This window comes from Somniosus microcephalus, chromosome 3 (genome assembly GCF_052327205.1).
Source record: "Somniosus microcephalus isolate GS21.2 chromosome 3, FLI_Smic_1.0, whole genome shotgun sequence".
In the NCBI taxonomy this organism is placed as follows: domain Eukaryota; kingdom Metazoa; phylum Chordata; class Chondrichthyes; order Squaliformes; family Somniosidae; genus Somniosus; species Somniosus microcephalus.
In genome coordinates this window covers 158,645,934-158,668,256 of record NC_140989.1, presented here as the reverse complement: position 1 = coordinate 158,668,256, position 22,323 = coordinate 158,645,934, and the positions used below count along the sequence as shown (strand labels likewise).

The 22,323-nt window shown below is 46.7% G+C and overlaps 1 protein-coding gene across 2 annotated transcripts in view; it reads left to right on the top strand.

Annotated features, from left to right (window-relative positions):
• The window catches only part of slc24a3 (solute carrier family 24 member 3), a 688,381-nt gene that overhangs the window by 633,016 nt on the left and 33,042 nt on the right, over positions 1-22,323 (top strand). For both annotated transcript variants that reach the window (XM_085981789.1, XM_085981787.1), the window contains exons 11-13: positions 12,505-12,665; positions 15,693-15,966; positions 18,831-18,997. In XM_085981789.1, the coding sequence (XP_085837915.1) occupies positions 12,505-12,665; positions 15,693-15,966; positions 18,831-18,997 (602 nt within the window). The remainder of the gene's footprint in view (positions 1-12,504; positions 12,666-15,692; positions 15,967-18,830; positions 18,998-22,323) is intronic.

Here is a 22,323-nt window from a genome sequence, read left to right as displayed (position 1 = left end):
AAATACCTCTTTGGCGTCAGCTAAGATTGTTGACAATCGTCCAGGAGTGACGTCGTCATCCTTTTTACCAGCCACCGTCAGTGCCTGAATGGAGTGCCAGTCTAAACTTACCTTTCTGATCCATTCACGTCCCAATAATGGTGGTCCACCATCTTGCAGAATGTAGAGATACAATTTCCGTATTTTCTTGCCGTTGTATTCGACAGGCACCCTTATTTTTCCTCTGGGGTATACATTTTGCCCCGTATACGTCCTCAAGACAATGGATGTCTCTCTCAAGTGTATGTGTGAGAATAGCCGCTCGTAGTCTCGTCGATTCATGACAGTTAGAGCTGATCCTGTATCCAATTCCATTTTGACTTGAGACCCTGCTATCGTGAGGGTGACCCAAATGGTTCGGTGATCCTCTTTTGCGATTATGTTGTGAAGTTTGAGACAGCTTAGTCTCTTGTTCCCGGATTCACTATCGCTCATCTGGTCTTCGGAACTACTGTCCGTCATCTTTTGTATTTTCCTGTACGGTTCCTTAGTAGCCTTTTTATTGCCGTTGGTCTTCTTCTCAGACCTGCAAACTCGAGCAATGTGTCCCATCTTTCCGCATTGCCTGCATATTTTGTCCTTGGACCAGCAGTCCTTCTGGTCATGGTTTGTTCTGCCGCAGCGATAACATTTTGCAAATCCCCGTGTCATTTCGTGGGTGCCGTATTCCTGTGGCTTTTGTTGTATTTCCGCAGCTCCCCTTGCTGCTGCTTCGTACGATACTGCCACGCTGAAAGCCTTATCTAGCGTCAGCTCTTTCTCTGAGAGTAACCTCTTCTGGGTTCCTTCACTCAGGAGTCCACAGACAAATTTGTCCCGTAAGGTATCTGCCAGTCCTGCTCCGAACTGGCAGTGCTTTGATAGCTTGCGTAGTTCTGTAAGGTAATCAGCATTGCTCTCATTTTTATGCTGATTTCTCCTGTGGAATTTAAATCTTTCTGCTATCAGCAGTGGTGTAGGATTTAGGTGTTCCTGTAGGATAGCAACAATTTCGTTAAAACTCTTCGCCTCCGGTTTGGCTGGAGTAATCAGGTCCCGCAATAGGCCGTATGTTCTTGCGCCCATTAAATTTAGCAATACCGATGCCTTTTTCCCCTCGGCTATTTCGTTTGCCTCGCAATATACCTCGGCTCTTTCCACATACGTGGTCCAGTCTTCTATTGCATTATCGAAGGCAGTGATATCGCCAGTCTTTGGCATCTTGAAAATCTAAGATGGCGTCTCCCGCGCTTTTCCTTCGTCCCCGATGGATCAAAATGGCACCTCCCGCGCTTTTCCTTCTTCCCCGCCGAGTTAAGATGGCGCCTCCCGCGCTTTCCCACCACTGCCGCTGCTGTCAACGCCGCTCTCCGCGGTATTTTTATTTTTAACCGTTCCCGTCGTGGAGCGGACCCTCTGGGACACTTCCCTCCCTCTTCTTAGGTCCGAACGCTGCCCGGCTGCGAAGCACCGGCCGCGCCCTGTGTGCTCCACCCTCTCTCTCTCTCTTTGCTTCCCGACTCGCTGCCCGGCCCCGTTGCAGAGCCACCCGATCGAGCTCTAGCCCACCGCAGCCCATGAAGGACCTGCCACCAGCCCGATTAGCTGGGAAACCACAGACTGGGGAACCCAGCCTGGCTCTTGACAGTCTCCCCTGCAAGTTTTCAATCCGATGATTTGGAGGGCGGTTGCCCACGGTCGACGCCCGTTTCTCGAGTTTCTTTGGATTTTTTTTTTTTCTTTTCTGGCTTCGACCTTCAATAACGTCATCTGAGGTGCTGCCGAGTTGCAGGTAAGTTCGTTTCTTACTCGTCGCCAGTATTAAATCCGTGTGTTAATGGAGACACGGAATGCAGGAGTTGGTTTAACAAGTCTTTACTGAATGGAGACAATCTGGAAACTGAAACTACAGAAGCCTGCCAGGGCCTTTTATACAGGGATGGTCACTGCCGGTACTGCAGTCTGAGACCAGTTATTCCCTTAAAGGGACATACACAACAGGGCACTACTGAAAGCGCTCCCCCTACTTCCTGGGGCGCTACCTTTCGAGATCGTGGCGCTACGTGCAACAGTGCCACGCATGTCAGCACATCGCTCCGCGTCATTGCTGGCCTCCTCCCCTGAATAAAGGGGAGGGGCCTAGCGCAGCGCGCAGCGGGGCCCTGCTGGACCACCAGGGTGCTGGGAAAACAGCCCGGCACTCAAGAGGACTGCTGGGCTGACCGATCGCAGCCAGCACCCCGCAGGAGGAGGCAAAAGGTGGCAGGTGCTGGCATGCAACCCCATAGAAAAATGGGCGCCTGGCACCTGCCCTTTAATTAGCGCCGCCGTGGCCACAATAACACCACCCTGACCCTGTCGGACATATTCTTCGGTGTTAGTTCAGGGGGCGCGACCGAAGTTTGCAGATGGGGCACTGCGCATGGCGATGATGTCATCGCCAGAGGCGCAGCGCCACAGGGCGCTACCAGCTACCGCCGCCGCTAGCCTCCTGCTAAATTTCGCAGGAGGCGTTAGCGGCGCCGCACTCGAGCGCTAGGTGTTTTGTGCCCCGTTAGCTCCCCGCCCCCCCCCCCCAGGTACTAACAGGAGGAGCAAAGCAACCCAATTTTTCCCCCTAAGTGTCTAAATGGGGTAGAGGAACAGAGGGATCTGGGGATACAGATACACAAATCACTAAAAGTAGCAATGCAGGTTGATAAGGCCATAAAAAATAACAAAGCACTGGAGTTAATTTCTAAAGGTATAGAATTGAAAAGTAGAGGAGTTATGTTAAACTTGTATCATACCTTGGTTAGACCACACTTGGAGAACTGTGCACAGTTCTGGTCTCCATATTACTAAAAGGATATAGAGGCACTGGTGAAGGTGCAAAAATGATTTACTAGAATGATACTAGAACTGAGAGGTTATACCTATCAGGAAAGATTGAACAGGCTGGGGCTCTTTTCTCCAGAAAAGCGAAGACTGAGCGGTGACCTGATAGAGGTCTTCAAGATTACGAAAGGGTTTGATAGGGTAGATAAAGAGAAAATGTTTCCACTCATCAATGACCTTCCCTCCATCATAAGGTCAGAAGTGGGGATGTTCGCTGATGATTGCACACTGTTCAGCACCATTTGAGACTCATCAGATACTGACGCAGTCCGTGTCCATATGCAGCAAGACCTGGACAACATTCAGACTTGGGCTGACAAGTGGCAAGTAACATTCGCACCACACAAGTGCCAGGCAATGACCATCTACAACAAGCAAGACTCTAACCATCTCCCCTTAACATTCAATGGCATTACCATCGCTGAATCCCCCACTATCAACATCCTGGGGGTTACCATTGATCAGAAACTGAACTGGACCAGCCATATAAATACTGTGGCTACAAGAGCAGGCCAGAGGCTGGGAATTCTGTGGCGAGTGTCTCACCTCCTGACTCCCCAAAGCCTTTCCACCATCTACAAGGCACAAGTCAGGAGTGTGATGGAATACTATCCACTTGCCTGGATGAGTGCAGCTCCAACAACACTCAAGAAGCTCGACACCATTCAGGATAAAGCAGCCCACTTGATTGGCACTCCATCCACCACCTTCAACATTCACTCCCTCCACCACCGGCGCACTGTGGCTGCAGTGTGTACCATCTACAAGATGCACTGCAGCAACTCGCCAAAGCTCCTTCAACAGCACCTTCCAAACCCGCAACCTCTACCACTTAGAAGGACAAGGGCTGCAGACGCATGGGAACATCACCACCTACAAGTTCCCCTCCAAGCCACACACCATCCTGACTTGGACCTGTATCTCCGTTCCTTCACTGTCGCTGGGCCAAAATCCTGGAACTCACTTCCTAACAGCATTGTGGGTGTACCTACACCATATGGACTGCAGCGGTTCAAGAAGGCGGCTCACCACCATCTTCTCAAGGGCAATTAGGGATGGGCACTAAATGCAGGCCTAGCCAGCCAGCAACGCCCACATCCCATCAATGAATTTTTAAAAACTTGCAGGCGAGACCAGAACTAGGGGCCATAAATATAAGATAGTCATTGATAAATTCAATAGGGAATTCAGGAGAAACTTCTTTACCCAGAGAGTGGTTAGAATGTGGAACTCGCTACCACAGGGAGTAGTTGAGGCGACTGGCGTAGATGCATTCAAGGGGAAGCTAGATCAGTACCTGAGGGAGAAAGGAATAGAAGGATATGTTGATGGGGTGAGATGAAGAGGGGTGGGAGGAGGCTCGTGTGGAGCAGAAACACCAGCACTGACCTGTTGGAATGAATGGCCTGTTTCTGTGCTGTAGATACTATGTAATGAATGAGTAACCATGCCGGAGGGTGATTTGGGGAGGGGTCAGTAGTTGATGACAGGGTCGGGGGGGGCAGTCAGTGGAAGTGATAAGAGGGATGGGGAGGAAGATAACCCTCAAGGAGCAAACCGGCTGGATGGTTGCTGTGAACGGAGGTTGAGATAGTTCTGGTTGTCACAGTGGTGTGGATGGAGAATACACTAAGGCAAGGCCATGGAGGGATTTGAACAAGAGGACAGGATCTTGAAATTGATTTGCTGGGGAAAAGTGAGCTTGTGGAACTTGGCAAGAACAGCGATGATAGGTATGCAGAATTTAGTATAGGAGAAGACTTGAACCTCTGTTGACTGAAATTTGTGAGGTGAGGAAATAAGAGGTGAAGAGGCCAGTGAAGAGAAACAAGGCTGTTCACTGAACTAGCTGAAAAAAACTTTTCCCAAAACTTTGAAATATTTAAACTATACAGCTGCATATGGAAAACTTAAACTTTGGGGATTTCAGGAATGTTGACGATTCTCAGCTGTGTGTGTGTGCCCAGCCTTTATTTTTCCAGCTCTCTTGGCAAAGATAAGTCTGAGCTTTCAAGTAAACCCAGCAGAACATCCAAATGGAGCACTAACACTGGGCCTTGGAAGGTTCCTTAAAGAGGTACCATGGACTTTACAGTGTGTTTTCGGCCATGTTTATTTCCTGGACCAGACTGCTGTGAAAGCTTCATTTCAGAACCACTGTATTGGCTGGCTGGGAGAGTTTGGCCAAATGTGAACAAAATTGTCATGTCATGAATGGCATTTGTCAAACAAATTTGAAGAAGAATGGCAGAACCCTTTGCAATAGCTCCGTGCCTCTTTAACACATCGTTGCCACATTTACCTCAATTTTACCTGTTCCCCATAAGATTTCTTCAGTCATTGAAGGAAAGAACTTGTAGTTAATTAGTGCCTTATCACATCTCTCAGAAAGGTCCCCAAACACTTCACATGCAGTGAATTGATTTGAAGTGTAGTCATTGCGTTACACAAGCAAATATTTGCAGAGCTGTGGGGAAAGGCCAGGGGAGTGGGACTAATTGGAAAGCCCCTTCAGGCACGATGGAATGAATCCTTCTGTGCTGTAAGGTTTGATGTGGTGGCCATTGTGTGCACAGCAAGGCTCCACAAATAGCAGTGAGATGGATAACCGCACCAGATGGAATTATTTGAATATTCAAACCAGCACCTTAAAAGAGATAATTCATCTCATGTGCTTCATTGAGAGAACCCACTTCCTTCCAAATGAGCATTTATTTTTACAATAATTGCAAGAGTTAGTAGTGGTGCGTCTGCTGTGGAACACTTTGATCCATTAACACTGCAGCAGCTAGAGGCAGCTAAGGGTTCGCCAACCGACGGACAGGGTTTTTTTTGTGATGTGGCCTTTCTGTTTTAAGTACTCCAGAGTTACTTGGATCAGTGAGTGAAAACTGAAGCGAAACTAATTTCAGTGGAGTCTTCCTCCCCGCGTGGTGGCAGGTTTGCCAATTCTGGTTGGACGTGTTCCTGGCGGCTTGATCATGTGACCGTGGATCACATGACTGCCCGCAGTTTGCAAATACTATGCCTTATAAAAGTTGGGTCCCCTTTAGTTGAGTTTCTGCTGTGGCTTAACAGTATTAAGAATAGTTAAAGGTGGCCCATCTTGTGTAAAAGTTAGACTGTGAACACTGTCATGTATTCCGTTCTAACCACCTTATCTTTTGCAAAGTCACGATTTATAAGGAGTACCCACATTTGTAGGCTTGCTCTTTTGGAAAACTTAGAAGGTGCCTCAGTCCAAGACACTTTCCTACATTTTGAAGATATGATCTATGTACTAGATTTTAGAACAGTTTATTTAACAAAAGCATCATAATTCATTCAGTTTTATCTCCCGTGCACTTTGATTCATCTTTGTCCATGTTGATGTTTGTGTGGTTTTTGAAATACAAAGGTGTCACGTCAACTGCATTTTATTACAAGTGAAGCTTCTTCAAGCCAAACAAATACCTTGTCAACGATGCCAAGATTTAACAAATGTTTTAAGCAGAAAATAAAATTGAGTAGTGCAGTCCAGTGGTTATGCGTGTGCCTTGTTTTTATAATCAGACAATGTGCTCGTTTCCTTCTGTTGTCTCAGTTGTGCTTTGTTAGCTCTAAGCTGAGGAGCGAGACTGAATGCCTCATGATGGTGGAGCATTTCCCTGAAGGGAGGGGAAAAAACTTCACTCTGAGGCATGATTTTTTTTCAAACTATCTATATAGACTTGCATTTATACAGTGCCTTTCACGACCACCGGACGTCTCAAAGCGCTTTACAGCCAATTAAGTACTTTTAAAAAGTGTAGTCACTGTTGTAATGTGGGAAACGCGGCAGCCAACTTGCACACAGCAAGCTCCCACAAACAGCAATGTGATAATGACCAGATAATCTGTTTTTAGTGATGTTGGTTGAGGGATAAATATTGGCCAGGACATCGGGGATAACTCCCCTGCTCTTCTTCAAAACAGTGCCATGGGATCTTTTATGTCCACCTGAGAGGGCAGACGGAGCCTCGGTTTAACGTCTCATCAAAAATTCTGCACTTCCGACAGTGCAGCACTCCCTCGGCACTGCACTGGAGTGTCAGCCTAGACTTTTGTGCTCAAGTCTCTGGAGTGGGACTTGAACCCACAACCTTCTGACTCTAGGCGAGAACAGACTTTAACTCTGTGGGTTGTAGTTAATAAGGCCTTTCTGGTGCAGAGTGACTGTTGGTAAACCATTTAACTGGTGTAATTAGAGGGATTGATTTCATTTAAATCCAATTAATTAAAGGGGATACTAGCATCTAAAATCGGGCAGAGGGTGTCCATAACTAACAATAAAAAATTTAATTAATTACATAGAATGGAGCAGGTGATGTGTTACTGTTGCGAGATGTGGGAGCCGGTGGACCCCATTGAGGCTCACGGTGATTACGTCTGTGACAAGTGTCTGCTGCTACAGGAACTCCAGCTCCGTGTTGATGAGCTGGAGTCTGAGCTTCAGACACTGCGACACATCAGGGAGGGGAGAAGTACCTGGACTCTGTGTATCTGGAGGTGGTCACACCTATGAAGTTAATTCATTCAGATGTAGCCCATGGTCAGGGACAGGACGGTGTGACTACGAGTGTGGCAGGTACGGGGATCCAGGAGGTAGAGCTGGAGGAGCCGCAGCCCTTGCTCTTGTCCAACAGGTTTGAGGTTCTTACTCCCTGTGGGGACAGGAGCAGGGACTGCAGGGAGGATGAGCAACCTGGCCACAGCACCATGGAACGGGGGGCCATTCAAGATGGGAGAGTAAATAGAAATGTTGTAGTGGTAGGGGATAGTATTATTAGGGGGATAGACAGAGTTCTCTGCAGCCGAGAGTGAAAGTCCCGAAGGCTGTTTTGCCTACCCGGTGCCAGGGTTAAGGACATCTCTGGGCTGGAAAGAAACTTGCAGTGGGAGGGGGTGGATCTAGTTGTCGTGGTCCATGTTGGTACAAACGACGTAGATAGGACTAGGAAGTCAGTTCTGTTAAAGGAGTATGAGCAGCTAGGGGTCAAATTAAAAAACAGAACCTCAAGGGTAATAATCTCTGGATTGTTACCTGAGCCACGAGCGAATTTGGCTAGGACAAATAAAATTAGAGAGTTAAATGCGTGGCTCAAAGACTGGTGTGGGAGAAATGGGTTTTGCTTCCTGGGACACTGGCACCAGTACTGGGGCAGGAGGGAGCTGTTCCGTTGGGACGGGCTTTACTTGGCCAATGCTGGGACTAGAGTCCTGGCGGATCATATAACTAGGGCTGTAGAGAGGGCTTTAAACTAACGAGTGGGGGGGAGGTTCCTAGAGAGCAAATAATAAAAATGACAACAGAGAAGGTCATAGACTTAGGTAGCAGTGGGGAAATTAAAAACCAGAGCATGTCAGGAAGGGGCAGAAGGTATGGAGTAAAAGGTAAAGTAATAAAAAGGGCAAAAGCAGGAACTAAGTGTCACAAAACATCTTTGAAAGTTCTCTATCTGAATGCACGTAGCATTCGTAACAAAATAGATGAGGTAATGGCACAAATAACGACATATGGGTATGATCTTGTGGCCATTACAGAAACATGGCTGCAGGGTGACAATGCCTGGGAATTAAACATTTCAGGTTATTTAACGATCAGGAAGGACAGGCAGGAAGGAAGGGGAGGTGGGGTGGCTATGTTACTAAAGGAAGGAATCACTGTAATACAGAGAAATGATATTGGGTCAAAAGATCAGGATAATGAAACAGTTTGGGTGGAGGTAAGGAATAATAAGGCGGAAAAAACACTAGTGGGCATAGTCTATAGGCCTCCGAACAGTTGCAACTCTGTTGGATGGAGTATCAATCAGGAAATAGTTGAGGCTTGTAATAAGGGAACATCTATAATTATGGGGGATTTTAACTATCATATTAATTGGACAAATCAAATTCGGCACGGCTGCCTTGAGGATGAGTTCATTGAGTGTATTAGGGATGGGTTTCTTGAGCAGTATGTAACTGAACCGACCAGTGGGCAAGCAACCTTAGATCTGGTCCTGTGTAACGAGACAGGATTAATTAAAAATGTCCTAGTAAAGGATCCCCTTGGAATGAGTGACCATAACATGGTTGAATTCCATTTTCAATTAGAGGGTGAGAAGGTTGGATCTCAAACAAGCGTGCTAAGCTTTAATAAAGGAGACTATGAAGGTATGAGAGTGGAATTGAGTGGAGTGGATTGGGAATATAGATTAAAGGGTAAGACAGTACATGATCAGTGGTGTACATTTAAGGAGTTATTTTACAACTTCCAAAAAATATATATTCCACTGAGAAGAAAAGGGTGTAAAAGAAAAGACAGCCATCCGTGGCTAAGTAAAGAAATTAAGGATAGTATTCGACTAAAAACAAGGGCATATAAGGTAGCCAAATCTAGTGGGAGGATAGAGGATTGGGAAAACTTTAAAAGACAGCAAAAAATAACCAAAAGATTGATTAAGAAAGGGAAGATAGATTATGAAAGTAAATTAGCAAAAAATATAAAAACAGATAGTAAGAGTTTTTATAGTTATATAAAAAGAAAAAGGGTGGCTAAAGTAAATGTTGGTCCCTTAGAGGATGAGACCAGGAAATTAATGGTGGGAAACATGGAGATGGCAAAAACACTGAATGAATATTTTGTATCAGTCTTTACAGTAGAAGACACTAAGAATATCCCAACACTGGACAAACAGGGGGCTATAGGGGGGGAGGAGCTAAACACGATCAAAATCACTAAGGAAGTGGTACTCGGTAAAATAATGGGACTCAAGGCGGATAAATCACCTGGACCTGATGGCTTACATCCTAGGGTCTTGAGGGAAGTGGCGGTAGGGATTGTGGATGCATTAGTAATAATTTTCCAAAACTCCCTCGACTCAGCAAAGGTCCCGGCAGACTGGAAAACTGCTAATGTAACACCCTTATTTAAAAAGGGCAGTAGACAGAAGGCTGGAAACTATAGACCGGTTAGCCTAACATCTGTGGTAGGTAAAATTTTGGAGTCCATTATTAAGAAGACAGTAACAGGACATTTGGATAATCATAATTTAATAGGACAAAGTCAGCATGGTTTTATGAAGGGGAAGTCGTGTTTGACAAATTTGCTGGAGTTCTTTGAGGAAGTAACATATAGGGTGGATAAAGGGGAACCAGTGGACGTAGTGTATTTAGACTTCCAAAAGGCATTTGACAAGGTGCCACACAAAAGATTATTGCTTAAGATAAAAAATCACGGGATTGGGGGTAATATTCTGGCATGGATAGAGGATTGGCTATCTAACAGAAGGCAGAGAGTTGGGATAAATGTTCATTCTCAGACTGGCAATCAGTAACTAGTGGTGTTCCGCAGGGGTCAGTGCTGGGTCCCCAACTCTTTACAATCTATATTAACGATTTGCAGGAGGGGACCGAGTGTAACATATCAAAGTTTGCAGATGATACTAAGATGGGAGGGAAAGTAGTGAGTGAGGAGGACATAAAAAACCTGCAAGGGGACATAGACAGGCTAAGTAAGTGGGCAGAGATTTGGCAGATGGAATACAATACTGGAAAGTGTGAGGTTATGCATTTTGGCAGGAAAAATCATAGAGCAAGTTATTATCTTAATGGTAAGAAACTGGAAAGTACTGAAGTACAAAGGGATCTGGGGGTCCTGGTGCACGAAACTCAAAAGGTTAGTATGCAGGTGCAGCAAGTGATTAAGAAGGCCAATGGAATGTTGGCTTTCATTGCTAGGGGGATAAAATATAAAAATAGGGAGGTATTGCTTCAGTTGTCCAAGGTATTGGTGAGACCGCACCTGGAATACTGCATACAGTTTTGGTGTCCATACTTAAGAAAAGACATACTTGCTCTCAAGTCAGTACAAAGAAGGTTCACTCGGTTAATCCTGGGATGAGGGGATGGACATATGAGGAGAGGTTGAGTAGATTGGGACTCTACTCATTGGAGTTCAGAAGAATGAGAGGCGATCTTATTGAAACATATAAGATTGTGAAGGGGTTGGATCGGGTGGATGTGGGGAGGATGTTCCCGATGATGGGTGAAACTAGAACTAGGGGGCATAGTCTTAGAATAAGGGGCTGCTCTTTCAAAACTGAGATGAGGAGGAACTACTTCACTCAGAGGGTGGTAGGTCCATGGAATATGCTGCCCCAAAAAGCTGTAGAAGCTACATCATTGCATAAATTTAAAACAGAAATAGACAGTTTCCTAGAAGTAAAGGGAATTAAGGGTTACGGGGAGCGGGCAGGAATTTGGACATGAGTCTAGGTTCGGATTGGACATGGCCCTGTGGCTAGCGGAGCAGGCCCAGGGGCCGTGTAGCCTGATCCTGCTCCTATTTCGTGTGTCTAATTCTGTTAGATTCAGGAGATGGTTCTGTGATAGTTGATTGGCGGTTAGGATCAGATCAGCCATGATTTTATTGAATGGCGGAGCAGGCTCGAGGGGCCGATTGGCCTACTCCTGCTCCTATTTCTTATGTTCTTATGTTCTTATAATTAAGCCCAGCCTGATCCTTCTCATTAATAAAGCTGAAAACATGCCGAAGTTTGAGAGTTAGGACACTGTCTTAGAAGTAGAGGCATGTAGAATGATTCCTCTAACCCAGCCACAAGCAAACTTCCTGACTAGAGTTGCCACCATCTGCCAATTCCAAAACTGGACAGATGACAGAATAGGGGTGGGAAGGGGTAGAACTGTAGCTTGTGTTCTGATATTTGCTTTTTTATTGATGAAATTCATTGAAAAACGGAATAACTGATGTTCCCATATCATAAGACACAGACGTAAATGGCGAAAAAATGGACTTTAAAAAAAAAGAAACGTGTGTTTAGCAATTTACAAGTTTCCACAGCCCACACAAGAAAAAAATGACAGACAGGTGATTGCAAACAACTCTGCAACCTGCACAAGCCTGCAGCCTAACTGAAGGAGAATGCACAGAGTTATGAAGCATCAGAGGCTTGGGGGAATAGCAAAAGCCTTATTTAAGGAAGGATATACTTGCATTGGAGGCAGTTCAGAGACGATTCACACGGTTAATTCCTGAGATGAGAGGTTTGACTTCTGAAGAAAGGTTGAGCAGGCTGGGCCTATACTCATTGGAATTTAGAAGAATGAGAGGTGATCTTATTGAAACATATAAGATACTGAGGGGCTCGACAGGGTAGGTGCAGAAAGGATGTTTCCCCTCGTGGGGAAATCTAGAACTCGGGGGCATAGTTTCAGAATAAAGGGTCGCCCTTTTGGAACTGAGATGAGGAGGAATTTCCACTCTCAGAGGGTCTGTGGAATTCTCTGCCCCAGAGAGCCGTGGAGGCTGGGTCATTAAATACATTTAAGGTGGAGATAGACAGATTTTTGCAAGATGAGGGAGTGAAGGGTTATGGGGAACGAGCAGGGAAGTGGCATTGAGCCCAAGATCAGCCATGATCTTATTGAATGGCAGAGCAAGATCGAGGGGCCAGGTGGCCTATTCCTGCTCCTATTTCTTATGTTCTTATGTTCTTAATTAGAAAAACAGCAGCCCTTCCAGTGGGGACACTGGAGCTGGTGAGAGGGTTAATCACAACACTTAACATTGTCATCTTTTCTTCACAGCCAACTTCTGCCGTAACTCCTCTGTGCTCATGGTAGATGAGCTACTCTCGGCTTATCCACACCAGCTCTCTTTCTCTGAGGCCAGTCTAAGGATCATGATAACCAGCCACTTTGGACCCAAAACCAGGCTAAGCATGGCTAGTCGCATGCTCATCAATGAGGTATTTACTCCCATCAACTGCAGCAGGTATCAGGAGGAAAGGTTCAACCTGATGACAGGTCCAAAGGATGTAACATAGATGTCTGTCAGTGTTATGACCCAAACCCAAGGTAGACACATCCCCACAAACTGTGAGGTTGAATCCAGGCCTAACTATAAAAGCTTGCATTCTGGAAGTTTAAAACCAGCAATCCAGAGATAACGGCCCCTTTAAAGAAGCGAGTCCTTTAATCTGCCGCTTCTATTTTACTGAAAATAGGACTTTTTTGCATTCAGCTCTGATTTTTGCATTTCCTGACATCACAGCTTATGCCATGAGATAAGAACATAAGAAATAGGAGCAGGAGTCAGCCCCTCGAGCCTGCTCCGCCATTCAATAAGATCATGGCTGATCTTCGACCTCAACTCCACATTCCCGCCCGATCTCCATATCCCTTGATTCCCCTAGAGTCCAAAAATCTATCGATCTCAGCCTTGAAATACTCAGTGACTCAGCATTCACAGCCCTCTGGGGCAGAGAATTCCAAAGATTCATAATCCTCTGAGTGAAGAAATTCCTCCTCATCTCACTCTTAAATGGCTGACCCCTTATTCTGAGACTATGCCCCTTAGTTCTTGACACTCCAGCCAGGGGAAACAACCTCTCAGCATCTACCCTGTCAATCCCCTTCAGAATCTTGTATGTTTCAATGAGATCACCTCTCATTCTTCTAAACTCCAGTGAATATAGGCCCATTCTACACAATCTCTCATCATAGGACAGCCCTCTCATCCCAGGAATCAACCTAGTGAACCTTTGTTGCACCGCCTCCAAGGCAAGTATATCCTTCCTTAGATAAGGAGACCAAAACTATGCACAGTACTCCAGGTGTGGTCTCACCAAGGCCCCGTACAATTGCAGCAAAACTTCCTTCCTCTTGTACTCCAACCCCCTTACAATAAAGGCCTACATGCCATTTGCCTTCCTAATTGCTTGCTGTACCTGCATGCTAACTCTCTGTGTTTCCTGTACAAAGACACCTAAATCTCACCATTTAAAAAATATTCTGTTTTTCTATTCTTCCTCCCAAAGTGAATAACCTCACAGTTCGTGAAGTGCTGGTCCGATTACCTCACGCTGCGGACTTCACCTGTCTCAGCTGCCTCACTGTGGGTGTAGAGAAGGAGGGAGACACCAAATGGGGGCTGCAGGATGGGAGGGGGAGTTGTCCCTGGGCCACTCTTGTAAAACTCCCAGCACATGGTTCATGGTGGCATTGGAAGAAGCTTCTTGAGTGGATGACCCAGGGAAACCGGAAGAGAAATACGAGGGGGGTGTAGGGAGTTTAAACTTGAAATAAATGTTACACAAACAAACCATGAGTTATGATGAGTAGGAAAGCTACCGCTAATATCGAGAAGAATGTAATTTTGAGGAAAAGTAGTACTGCTTTTGGAAAAAAAAATCACAGAAAGGGCTTATATTGTATTTGTCAATGATTCATTTGTGCCACGCATCACCTTAACTCCATAATCCAGCAGGCGACTTGCTCCTGAGACTCTGTCAGCTACTTCTGAGCAGCTACTAGGAGGACACACACGTGCAGACTGGGACAACCGATCCAGTAAGAACATAAATAAACATTAAATAAGAAAAGGCCATTCAGGCCATCAAGCTCACTCCTTCCACATACCAATTACAATCTACCCTATCGTGGAGTCTAACCTACCTGCTCAATCTCCTGAGGGGAAGTCCAGTGACATTTCTCCCTGACTTCTCCTTGAGTTCAATTCCAGGATATCAATCTGTCATTACACCTCCTGGTCAACCCTGACCTTTCCTCAGATGACCTTTCCGTGGTCCTAGCAGCACAGGAACCATCATATCCCATGGAGTATCAGTCTTAGATTTCCTCTCTCCACCTTCAGGGAAGCCGCTTGGCTTGGCTCAGTGCCTCACGTGGCATCACAAGTAAGCTGAAGAATGGGCCATGTGGATAATTCTGTTGATTCCCGATCCCGCTGTACACACTGTGCTGCCCCGTGACACCATTCATTTCTGGTTATCATTTCTCCATCGCTTTTTGCTGTTACTGACAAGGCAGGCAGCTCGGCCCCAAGCAGGAGTCGGGCTGTGTGCTGTTGGCGTGGCACAAATGTGTGTCTGCAAGGAGCAGAACCTTGCCAGCTGTAGGGCGCTGGTATGATAGCATGGCCGGACAGTACGGAGCAGCCTTGTGTCAGTCAGGCAATGACTTACTGCTAGACCTGACAGAGCAGATGAGGGGCGTGGTTCCAGTGAGAATTATATACAGTCCCCACCGCTTGTAGCGGGCGGGTTGGTGTTAACATGATTTGCCCGCTGTAAGGAGTGGGCGGTAAAACTGCTGCGTGGATTTTCCCCGGGTCTCCATCTCTGGATCATTGTGATTCTCACTATTGCTCCTGAGTCCTCCATGGCGTCGAGTTGCCGCTACAACACATGGAAGTCATTGAAGAAGGGTTGCAGGTCTTTGTTATCGAGCTAATCAATCCAACAGCGTTAATGTGGGCTGGCAGCAACTTGTGAGCACTAAGGAGGCAAAGCTTCCACCTCCCATACAGCCCGAAATAGCTGGTACGCTTAATGCGTTATAACTGTGGTGGTTGACCTTGATGCTAATGGCAAATCATTAGTGCCATTTGCCCGATATGGGCCTGTGATAAGTGCAGACGGTGTAAGTGGTGGGCGCTGTACCAAAAAAAAATCCAGTCCCCATGTGACAAGGAGGCAGCAGCATCCAACTTGATGTTAGCTGTAAGTCATTAAAATAATTAGCCCGTGCTAACCTGATCTTTGTTAAACCAAAAAAACTGAATGTTGAGCTAACATTTTTTTCTTTCCCCTGTGGATTTATGATTGCTTTCTTGAACTTTCTGTTCTCATTTCTGAAGCCACAAATCAAAACAGTTCCGCATGAAAACACCGATCCGTGCTTTTAGCGTCCAACCAGCCGATGTGTCTCAGTTGGTGTGAACGCAGCCCACTTTCTTCTCCTCTGTATTCCAGAGACAAAGGCTGATCAGCAGCAAGACCATTTCCAACGGAGAACCTGGGGTTTCCATTAAAATGCCGGTGAAGCACAACATCGAGAACGGAACAGGGCCGAGTAACTCCACCGAGAGGAGCGTAAATGGCCAGAGGAGGGAAGAGGACAGGACTGAGGCTGGCACTGAGAGGGAGAACGAGAACGAGAACGAGGACAACCAGAACAATGAAAACGATGAAGAGGAAGAGGAGGAGGATGAAGGTGAAGGGCCGTATGTGCCATTCCACTTACCCGGTGAGTTGGGGGGGTCTTTTACGAGGTGCTGTACCACAGTTAAATGCAGATTGGTTTTAAAACACTTGTGAAAGAGTGTGGAGAGGGACTTGGATGGTCCGTTCCAAAGCACCCTCCACTGTTAAGCGTGCGGGCTGTGCAGTTTGCTCTACTGCTCCCAGTGCTGTTAGGTTCACTGTGTGACCCGGCGAGTGAGAGATGGTGTGTTGTTCTGGAGCTCATTGTGCTGCGGTTGTTGTCCATTGACTGTGTGCCTGCAGTATCTGCTCTAGAGCTCCCTCTGCGGGTAGTTTCATTGCATGACGAGTGACAGCAGTCTGCTCCAGAACTCCCTCTGCCATTGTATTCCGTGCTGTCGTGTTTGGAGTTTGAGTAACACGCTGCTGATTTTCCTCTTTGTTATCATGCGGGTTGAAATCACGCTGTGCAATAGCAGCATTTAAACATGTAAACACATTCCCTTGAAATTCCTTTGCAATTTTAAGCTGTTTATTTAAGAAAGACCTGCATTTCTATAGCACCTTTCCCGACCTTAGGACGCCCCAAAGCGCTTTACAGCCAATGAAGTACTTTTGAAGTGTAATCTCTGTTGTAATGTAGGAAACTCGGTAGCCAATTTGCCCACAGCAAGATCCCACAAACAGGCGAACACCTTTGTTAAAATAACAGAGGATATGCATGTGAACGCATTAACACACTCATATGCTGTAACTCACAGCACAATTTCATCCCAATAAATTAATATTCTCCCTAGATTAATATTCAAATGCATTAATGGGAGAAGGAAGTTGTTCACCATTTTCCAATGTCATGAATGCAATACTGATGAAAGACAGTGACGCACGCCACACAAGGAGAGGCCCATTTCAGGCTTCTTGGATACGTGGCCCCCACAGTTGGCAACTTTGAGGTGCGCTCGGAGATAGGACCTAGACCAGGTCGCTGCAGCCCAAGTCCTCCAACTCAGCACTGTCGCTATAAGTCACATCACAGGAGAACACAAAGTACCACGGTGCTCGGTTGGTTAGTTTGCAGAGGAACTTGTGGAAAAATTGTTAACATTTCAAGTGTTGGCTTCAGACTGGCAGCAAGCGCCTTCTGAACATTTGATGGTTGGTGCTTTTTTGTTGTAATGTGTCCTCTGTTTGATTGCTGCCTGGCCCTCACGTGGCTGGAAGATATCTGTTCTCTTCTGATGGACAAAGAACATAAGAAATAGGAGCAGGAGTAAGCCATTTGGCCCTTCGAGCCTGCTCCGCCATTCAGTAAGATCATGGCTGATCCTTGTCCTCAACTCCACTTTCCTGAACTATCCCCACATCCCCGATTCCCTTAATATTCAAAAATAATATTCAAAAGGTGTGACATTCACAGATTAATTCTCAATTTGTATTGTAATCTCAGAGTTTAGCAAAAAATTGCATAGGAAAATAATACCACTCCGAAAGCAGCATTGTCAGTGGCTGGCATAGTGCAAACAAACAGTGCCTGAACATACACAGAATATTAGATTCAAAGACAAATTGAATTGTATATGACGAAAGCTAAGTTGTACAGACCAGCTGAGTCTCCTGGCTGCAGCGTGTACTATCCACAGGAGGTGCTGCAGCAACTCGCCATGGCTTCTTCGCCAGCACCTCCCAAACCCGCGACCTCTACCACCTGAACAGGTGCATGGGAACACTATCACTTCCAGTTTCCCATCCCAGTCACATAGCATCTGGCTTGAACATGCATCATCATGCCTTCATTGTTGCTGGGTCAAAATCCTGGAACTCCCTCCCTAGCAGCACTGTGGGAGCACCTTCACCACACGGACTGCGGCGGTTCAGGAAGAAGGTGGCTCACCACCTTCTCAAGGGCAACTAGGGATGGGCAAGAAATGCCGGCCTTGCCAGCAACAGCCGTATACTGAGAATGAATTTTTAATAATAAACTCGATCTTTATCTCCACAACTAACAGTCACTTGCCAAGCTTGGTTAAAAAAAACAGTCCTTTTAAGGAGATGGAAAAAAAGAATTTTGTTTACAAACACATGATGCAATAAATCATCTGGCATTTGTATTCAGACATTGAGAAATGTGATGCTCTGTTCTGCTGGCACTCTCCATCCTAATTGTTTTTTTTTAAAGGATTGCAAAACACTTTTATGAAGACAGCGCCCCTTTAAAATTAATGTATTCCACAAAGATTTGTTTACTGGCTCTGGCTGCAGTTTGATTGTCGGGAGAACTTCGCCCTTTCATTTTCTCGAGGGGGTGGGTGCCTCGGACCTCACCATTCAGGCACAGGGGTCATACCCTGCGTACCCCGCGCGCCCACAGGTGGGCGTGCCCAAATTTCAAGGCCTTCAGTCCCAACTAGCGAGGAGGAAAAGTGGCCAAGCTATGAATGTGGAACTTAGGTAGAGCATGAGACAAAGGTTTAGAGGAGCATTGACCACAGTAATATCGATTCAAATAGAAGACAAGGAAGATTGTGAGGGAGAGCAATTTAAAGCTTTAAGTGAGAGAGGAGGTGACAAGAAGATAATAAAGATTATCTGATTGGAACAATATTGTTCTGATCGGGAGGGGTGGGGATTCATATTGATGACCTGCACAATAGGGGTGATTTCCCGAGTACTTGCTGCGAGTGGGGAGCCTCAGCTGACAGCTGTCCATTGATTTCAAGAAGCAGAAGATCGCGGGTAGTGGATCCGCGATTTCCCTGCCAGGCCAAGCTGTCTGCTGGCGGCCCAGGCTCGGAACACCAGCCTTAGCATCTCAGCTTATTTCCCTCTTCCTATCCCCCACCTACTGAGAACGCTGCAAGTGAATGTCTCTGTCTGAGGTTGAGCCACTTTTCTCCTGTCTCTCTGCAGTGGGAATGTGGGATGTGATAAAGTGGGCAATCGCATGGCCGCTGTGTTTTCTGATGTACTTCACTATTCCGAACTGTGCCAAGCCTCGCTGGGAGAAGTACTTCATGTTCACGTTCGTCGCAGCCACCTTGTGGATTGCAGTTTTCTCGTACGTGATGGTGTGGATGGTAAGTGCAAACTTCACAAAGAGCTGTAAGAAATAGGCTGCCCCTCGTGTTTTCTTCGACCTTTCCAAGCTTGTTTTAAGAGTTACTGGAGAGGGGAGATAGAGACTCGTTGTCAGCTGCCCAGATGGCTCAGCTGATTATGTCATTCCCGCGAAGGTTCCCGGTTCAATCCCTGGTCTGTGTTAAGTTACCTGACCTCGTGTAAGGTGGGCAATATCAGCCTGCTTCATTTGGCCCCAATTTTAACTCCAGGTGGATTCCCCGCTCAGGCCTGAGTTAAAATTACAGTCGGGTCTCAGTGATGTAATCGGGCCAATGTAAAGAAGGACCCTGTTGGCTCCGGGCGTGTATTCTTGCTGCCTACTCAAGAGAGCAGGTTAAAATTGCAGATGTTGCGATCATGGCGGCTTTCGGACAGGTAAGAGCCACGGCGATTTTAACTGCCCACCCGCCAGGTTTCTGCTGAGCAGTTTAATTCCCAGTCCTGATTTTTCTGTAGCCATGTCTCAGTAATCCCTACTATGTCTGGTTCCTCACAACGCATGATTGCTTCCAGCTCCACGGTTTTATTACAGACACTGCATGCATTGCTGTACAGGCAGTTTAACTCATTTTTAATAGGATTTCCTCTCACTTTATGTTTAACCAACTTTTTAGACTCTTGTTCTATAACTATTTATTCCCTTGCCACCAATGTCCTCCCTTACTTTATTCTTTCCTATGCTCTCTTTTCCTGTTTTGTTTATAATTAGGCTGGTTATGTTTCTTGTAGATCCCTCCCCCCCATCTTACCAGTTTAAAGTCTTTGCCACCTCTCTATTTACCATTTCCGCTAGGACACGGGTCTCATCCCGGTTCAGGTGGAACCCGTCCCATCGGTACAGCTCCTTCCTCTCCCAGAACTGGTGCCAGTTTCCCATGAAAAGGAACCCCTCTTTCCCACACCAGCCCTTTAGCCACGCATTAACTCTCCTGATCTGTCTGCTTCTATGCCAATTTGTGCATGGCTCGGGCAATAATCCTTAGATTATTACCCTTGAGGTCCTGCTTTTTCATTTAGATCCTAACTCCTGATACTCTTTCAGCAGGACCTCCTCCCTGTTCCTACCTATGTAGAGGTTTCAGGCCTCATTATCATATTTAAATTGCCAATCCACCTCCTGGCAGCGGGTTGGCTGCCCGCCCCCCCCGTCCCACCTGAGTACAAGGGCGGGTTGGAGTCGGGTTTTAGATTTTTCCAACTTTCACCTCCCACCCCCCAGCCTCCAGCCCACCCGTTTTTTCCTGTGAAAATTCCCCTCTTGGAGTGGTACTGGAGGGCAGTTTGTACCCGTTAAAACTATACCCACCATGAGTCCGTGCCTTCAGGAGAGGAGCAGAGAAAAATGAGAAAAGAAATGTTCAAGGTGCATTGTCAGAAAGTTCTTCTGGCAGTTTGTTTTGTACATAAATTCACGTTTGGACACTGTCCAGCCCATTCAGTTGATAGGAATGCAGCGTTCAGCCCATTACATCAGCAGAGAACATAACATCCTTCCCATTCTCTTTGGTAGTCAAAAGAACAAACATGCTGCTTGTGACCTTTGTTTGAACCCTCTAAGTTCAGAGGCTGTTTGGCTGCCTAACGGCGTACTATAGCCACAGGCCAATAGTGAACCATGTTGTCGTACCAGCCACATCATTGAGGACACGCTCCCCATTTCATGGGTACACTGGCATTACACGTGATCGGGTAAACATTTCTTGTTCGTTTGGTGAGCCATTTGAGTCTCCTTCTATACATTCCCGCTGTCTCCCAGGAATCCTCCTGCACTTCCCAGATTGCTGCCTGCTTAACGCTGCTAGTGTACTGGTGCCCACATCCGCCCCAGTGAAGTACTGTAGAGCTGGGGCTTCACAATCTCATGACATTATGCATAAGGGTAGACATCCATTCAGCAAAGTTCACATACAACACTCTATTCTCTCGTACTACATTCCTGTGCGCATGCAGTAACCTGTTTTTATAAAAACATAGGCCTAGAAATTCGGTGGGCTGCGCCACCAGTTAGCGCCCAAAGAGGGCACTTAGTGGGTTTAGCGCCACTGGCCACGCCTTCCGCGAAATTTAGCGGGGCGCTAATGGCGGCATTAGCCGTTAGCGTTGCGCTGCCACGGATGACGTCATCGGTGTGCGCAGCGCCCCGCTACCACCCCGATCGCGAAATTTGGTAGCGCCCCCTGCTGTAACGACGGTCGCAATTTGCGACTGGTTCAGGAGGGCCTACCTGCGGCGGTAGAGGCGCTGAGGTGCGGGGTGGCCATTTTTTTTGCTGGCCACCTGCCAGCACCTCTTCGTCCCCGGCCTCCTGAGCACCACGCACCCCCCCCCCCCAACATTGTGCCGGCTGTCTCCCAAGAGCCCGGCACTTCTCTTCGGTGCCGGGCTCTTTTGCCGGCCCTCGCGATCTTAGATTGCGCTGCAGCAGGCCCCTCCCCTTTGAGAAGGGGAGGAAGGCCTGCAGTACCGGTGGCACGTTGCGTTGCGAACTTCAGTTGCAGCGCCCCAAGATGGATGCAGGGCGCCTCGAGTAGCGCCGCACTTCCATTTGGGGCGCTCAAACTGAACATCCGACTGGCGCTCGCGACTCCTTCCGGGGCGGTATTTCCGGCGCCCTGGCGAGACTTGCACCCCAAACGGGGCGCCACCGAATTTCTAGGCCATAATATTTTCAGGTACTTATTGTGTTTTTTGCTATGATAGAACAGTATCTTTCATTAGCAAATTTATAAACATAAGTTATTTAATTTTTCTGAGGGCACATCATTGGCCCTACAGTGCAAAGAGTGAGATAATCTGCTCCCAAAAGCTCAGTTGCATCTCTCACTGCAAGGACTCAATGCTATTGCACTGAGCGGTGATAATAAGTGGTGGCAGTGGGGGGCGCGGGCAGGAAACTAAAAGATTCTTCAGTCAGGGAATGGGTGGGATGAGGAATCCCACTTCGGAGAATTCACCTCAAGGAAAGTAGGAGCATTTGGGGAATGTGCAGAGGAAGGCCATTTAAAATGAACAAAAGGTGCGAGTGTATTTATTTAAGTGAGACTAACCCACCCTGTGAGCTGGGACCCATTCCGTCGAGATGGGATCTCATTGATGCAGCCTCGTTCAATCCAGGACTTTGCAGGGTGTTGATGATGAGGGAAATCAGGATCAAGATAGTGTGAAATTATTTTAACGTTTCACTTTCTGTTTTTTCTCTCTTTGTTCCCTGGAGGGGTCATTTTTTTTTGGTGAAAGGGAAGTCAAACAATCTCCCTGAAGTTTGGAAAATAGCTGTTTGAAG